This window comes from Maniola hyperantus, chromosome 1, assembly GCF_902806685.2.
Source record: "Maniola hyperantus chromosome 1, iAphHyp1.2, whole genome shotgun sequence".
Lineage (NCBI taxonomy): Eukaryota > Metazoa > Arthropoda > Insecta > Lepidoptera > Nymphalidae > Maniola > Maniola hyperantus.
The window spans coordinates 2,568,865-2,574,705 of NC_048536.1; the positions used below are offsets into that span (position 1 = coordinate 2,568,865).

Genomic DNA, 5,841 nt, shown 5'->3' on the forward strand with positions numbered 1-5,841 from the left:
TGTTTTATAAGAAGTGTGCCATAGCGCTACAATGGTTCCCAATTTGCTGCGTTTTCAAAACGTTTACAAGTGAAATTGAAGATCATTTCATAAAAGATGACCCATTTACGAATTACGACATTTGTATAGCATCCCCAAAGAGAGTTGACCTCTGAACTTTAGACACAAAAGGTCTAAAAATGCCCGCAACATTCATAATGATACTAACCCCAAGTTGGCATGCAAATGTACATATGTTTTACTGATCAATAAACTAGCCGCTTTTTAGGGTTCCGTAGTAAACAAGGAACCCTTATAGTTTCGCCATGTCCGTCCGTCTGTCCGTCCGTCCTCTGTTAATCTCAGAGACTATTAGTGCTAGAAATCTGTAATTTGGCATGGTCTATGGTCTATGTTATCTCTATAACGTATAACGTGCGTATCTATGGTCTATGTTATCTCTACAACGTATAACGTGGTGATCTATGGTCTACGTTATCTCTATATCGTAAACCGTGAGGATCTACGGTCTACGTTATCTGTATAACGTATAATGTATACCGTGAGGATCTATGGTCTACGTTATCTTTGTAACGGAGGCAGTGGGGATCTACGCTCTGTGTTATTTCTATAACGTGTGCCGTATGGGATCTACGGTCTAAGTTATAGAGATGACCTGGAAGACTTATAGGAAAAGACGAATCAGATTAATAAGTTGATAGGTGATATTTTTGTTGATAGAGAAAGAAATCAGAAATTTTATCGGAGCGAAGCCGATACGTAGCATGGGAATTCAGTAAAATGTATAACTACCATAAAAGTTGACCTATTGCGCGCCCTTCAATCAATTAACCTAATGTAATAATAATGTTTGTTTCAGCGCTACAGAACTGCGAATCAATATTGGACCAAACGATCGTCACGAAAATAGACACTAACGCCAACGGGCAAAGCGTCATTTTATGCCCCGGAGGCATTGGCAAAACCAACTTTAACACGCACTCTGGGGTGATTAAATCAGGGCTGTGCCATTTAGCCATACCACGGGGATGGTCATGGGGTGGACCCGCGTCCCCATTCTGTCCCATTTGGGCAGAATTCAAAGTGCCTGATTGACACATGTTCACCATAGATAATAGAAAAAATTCCCTTGTATATTGTGCGTCAACTGCACTAGTGTTGATATTGCAATTCCTTTTTGTATTCCTTTTGATGTCTTAGAGCGGCCATGTTGGATTTAGTGTCACTTTTTGCCGCCAATTCTGCTATCCGTTGTCTGTTATTGAAATGTGAACAGAAATTGCTGTTATACTTTTTTCAAGATATTTGCATGTTTTTTAGTCTCAAAAATTATACAATAACAGTCATTTAGTGGTGCAAACGATATAAAGTACTCGATAGGTCGAGATAGCAATCGGGGTGGGGACGCCCGGTACACCCGCACAGACCCCGCGCTTTCCCGCACCGGGATAGCGCTGGGTCTGTGCGGGTGTACGGGGCGTCTCCCCGCCTCATATCCCGATTGGCGTCTCAACCTGTCGCGTACTATAGATATCGTACCTTATAGGCCTGTTTAAGTTTTTGTACAATCGAATTGTTTCAAGTATGTAGTATTTTTATTATCGGACGGTATACCTAGAATCCTAAATAATACTTACACATTATTTTATTGATATTTTATCTCGGGATTAACTTGATCGCTATAAGAATATTATATTAAACAGAAAATTTATTTTTCATAAACGAGGCCATGTTTACAAATTAAATTAATGAAATAATAATATGCTTACCAATTTTTCGCATGAACTTCGCGTATACATATTTATGTTATCGCCCAAACCCGATTTTAGAACAAACTGAATTCGCCTAGGCCAAACTATTTGTCCTAAAATCGAATTTGGTCGTTAATATTATAAATATGTAATGTAAAATATAGTTATTATTTATGTATAGTAAATTATTATTGATGTAAAATATATTTCTGTATATAGGGTGTACTTTAAAATTTAACTAAGTATCTATCATGAAGTCGTGTTGTTAATAATAATAAAATATCGTTTTATTCATTGACGTTATAATGTCTTACCACAAAAACTTTAGATTAATTTAAACACGTGTTTATCCTGTGTTTGGTGAAGTAAAGATTTTAAGTTGCGCTTAAAGTTTTTGTAGTAAGACATTGTGGCTAATTCCGTTGTACACAATCTCTAAACTAAACTAAAATGACACGTTTAAATCTATTGCTATCCCTTTCATAATGTTGCTTGCGGAAAAGGATGGCACTAGATTTAGATTTTAGACCTGTTAATTGAGTTTAGTTTAGAAATTGTGTACAAGAGAATCGGCCCCAGTAACTTACAAATAAAAAATGTTGCACATATTTAAATTTATATATTGGTGGAAAATCGCTTAAAAATTTCGAATTAAATCAATTATTATTGGTATGTTCCATGACTGAAAAAGCTCGTGGATGTGACAGTGAGTAACGACATTTATAGCGCGTACATTTTGAGAATTCACTCGCCATATTAGCTCTTTACTGTCATATCAAAAGTACAATTTTATTCCTTAATCTAAAGGTAAACCGTACTTTTGACTTGACTGTTGACACATAGAGCAAAAATGGCGAGTGAGTTCTGAAAATTTGTGCATTAAAAATCCTTGACTTTTATGTCAACTGTCACTCTCCCGCAACCCGTGCCATACCTCACGAGCAGTCTCAGTGTAACAGTGTATAACACGTACAAAGTAACAAAAGGAGCGCCATATTTGGTCTATCTGTCAACTGTCATTTTAATTATTTTTTAAATTTATTGTTCACTGAATATTCAGTTAAGTACATTAAACATTAAACTTTTACCCTCTAACAAATAAACCTGGAATAGTTATACTCTGTTTTGTCTTTTTCCTTCAAATTTCAAATTACTGATGACAGAAAAAGACAACAGAGTATAACTATTCCACCGCTATTCCAGGTTTATTTGTTAGAAGGTAGAGGTTTATGTGAGGATGGCGAGTTCGCGTTATACATATTAAAGTAAATATACAAATTATAATATAAAGTACCTACTACAGCATATAAACTAATCTAATACAAACTTAAAACTATTACTATTTGGTAAACACTAAATAAGCAAACCAGTACGCTTAGCAATGGATTAACAACTTGCTAACCATACTTTTCAAATGACAGTTGACAGAGCAAATATGGTGTTCCAATTGTTACTTTGGACGCATTATACGTACATTCATTCTTAAACTACCTAATATAAAAAAAGCAATATTTTATAAGACCATATGTAGTGACATGTTATACGTCCACAAAATACTTTATGATTACAGTTTTCGATTCTATTTTATAAGATTGAAACTATGCATAATTAATTATGAACACTCGGATTCCTTTAAATTAAATTAATATAGACTACCTACTACTTAAACAGAAATTGTGGCCAAATATTAAAGCTAGAATCAGTTAAACATGTCTACATTCTTATATTCCATTTTTTTAAATCTTTCTGACCGCTAAACTTTTTTACTAAATAAGTAGGTATAAATAAGAGAGAATTTTTGAAAAAATAAACCATAGTTATAATGTAACAGCGTACCTGATTATGCTTTCCTTGATGTTTATAATACATTGCAAAACGACTTCCAAAAATCTTTCGCGTTGAGAAACACTGCAGGACTTATTGCGTATTTCAGTACGTACATATTACGCAATTACACCTGTAAGTTTTAATCACGTAAGTAGCTTACGTAATTAATTCACAGCAAATTTACTTATGTAAATTCAGTTATAATAGTGTTTACATTAGTAAATTTGTCGTAAGTTAATTATGTAAGCTACTTACGTGAGTAGGACTTACAGTTGTATCCGCGGCCTTTGTTATTTTGAGCCACTAGCATATCAGGCTGTTAAAATTACTTTACGGTTAAAAACTTTGACCACCAAAAAAAGCAAAGTGGGTTGCACAAGTCACTAGATTAAAGGTAAAGTTTAGGCCCAGAGTTAGCAAACCCGCACTTGTTCAATATGGGTTGCCATATTGCTTTTATTGACGTTTAATGTTTTAACTATAACCGAAATATAACTTCCGCCTGTACAATTGGGCTTTCAGCCTTAGTATCGGTTAGCGCGAGTCAAATTCCATTCTCCGTATTAACCTGTAACCAATTTTTTTTTAACCGGTTAATTATAACGGGAACAGAATCATAACGGTTTCATAAACAATATTATCCGTTTTCGAAAGTATTCAAGCCCTTCCAACAAGTAATTGTCAAACTCATAATAATTTGTTATTGGATAACTGTGGTGACCAACAGAGGTGCTGTGCGGTGACTTCGCACATTGTGTGTAGGGTAGCCTTCAGCTGATCTATTTCTTAACACACATTAAATCCGGAGAGATCAACTTACAATATTTTTGTGTTATTATACATATACCTACTTTTGAATTGATCTCGTTTTTAATAATTACCATCTTACTAACTTGAATAATTAATTTGTAACATTTTGTTTTCATTTTTATGGAAATTACAAACACTAAATACCTACAGCTTATGTGGTTTTCTCTGAGCCGAATCCGAGAAAAAATTGCCCAAAATGGTCGATAGAGTCACTGCCGTACTCAGAGTCGCTAATCATTACTTAAGATTGAGTTAAAACGAAACAGATTTATGTGAGAGATATAGCTCTGTCTCGTTTTAACTAAACTTAAGTAACGATTAATCGACTCTGAGTACGGCTGATAGACAATTATATAGGTAGTACTGCTACTAAACAACCGTATTTTCTCGGATTTGGGTTAGACACAGGCAATTTAAATAGTGCTAATGGTAAATTGATCGAAGTAAACATGCTATCGATTTATTTTTCGTTTTCTGTACAACTGCGGGGTTAGCACGGAAGTTGTGATTGTCACATTACTATTGCAATAATTGTTATGATTGGTTTAATTTATGTTATTCTTGTTGTAAAAGTGCAAGTTGGCATTTTAGCAATGAATAACAGCCAATCAGAGGTGATTGCGATCGTCACACTGTATAGACTTTTGTGAATTGATATCATTTTATCTAATAAGTTTCACCTTATATTAAATTATTTTTATGTAAAAAGTTTAACGAAATGCAATATTAAGTAAAGTTATCGCATGAATTTACCGATATTGTGATAAAAATGTAATTTATTTTTTAATGTTTTATTATTATTTTATTTTTAAATTTGTTACGTGTTACCGTGGTGTCATTTATTTGATGGATTTAAAATAAATAAATGAGAATTTATAATATTATTTTTATTACATACCTGTCTTGCCTATTTTTTATTCTACATCCTCCATATTGGATTCATACTGACGTCACATTCTATTATTAAGTATATTGCAATAAATGTTTATGATTGCAATTATTATTGCTAGTTAAACTTATATAGATTCACAAAGATAGTAAAATCAGATGGTTAGTCATGTGGGCTTCACCAGCCCATCAGCTTAGGTAAATACGGCCGGGGTGTCAATTTGCTCATATTGAATGAGCTACCCATAGCGATTTGATCGAACCGTCATATTCTCAGAGTCATATTATATAAATGCAAATTGAATGATATTTTTGTTATAGGGAGCCATAACAAGATCTGCAGTTTAAATTAAAACGTACCTTGTCATTATAAATACTCTTTGTTTAAATGACAGAATTAAAAACTATTTGGATGTTTCGTACGTTTGGAAAAGGTTACATACCTATATTTACTTTTAACATATTTAATCTGTGATTGTGACATTTATTTCTGACAATTGCAGATATTTTCTACTTGTTCTACACGAACGGAATAATAATAATTTGTATCGCATAGCGAAAAACT

At 33.5% G+C, this 5,841-nt stretch overlaps 1 protein-coding gene and 1 long non-coding RNA gene across 2 annotated transcripts in view; both read left to right on the forward strand.

Annotated features, from left to right (window-relative positions):
* The window catches only part of LOC117985802 (endonuclease/exonuclease/phosphatase family domain-containing protein 1-like), a 29,981-nt gene extending 27,197 nt beyond the window's left edge, over positions 1–2,784 (forward strand). Inside the window, exon 6 of the mRNA XM_034972599.2 lies at positions 860–2,784. Coding sequence (XP_034828490.1) covers positions 860–1,095 — 236 coding nt within the window. The 3' untranslated portion in view covers positions 1,096–2,784. The remainder of the gene's footprint in view (positions 1–859) is intronic.
* Positions 1–5,267, forward strand: part of LOC138402829 (uncharacterized) — a 230,156-nt gene extending 224,889 nt beyond the window's left edge. Inside the window, exon 2 of the long non-coding RNA XR_011237175.1 lies at positions 3,973–5,267. This is a non-coding gene — a long non-coding RNA (uncharacterized lncRNA). The remainder of the gene's footprint in view (positions 1–3,972) is intronic.
* The last annotated feature ends 574 nt before the right edge of the window (positions 5,268–5,841 follow it).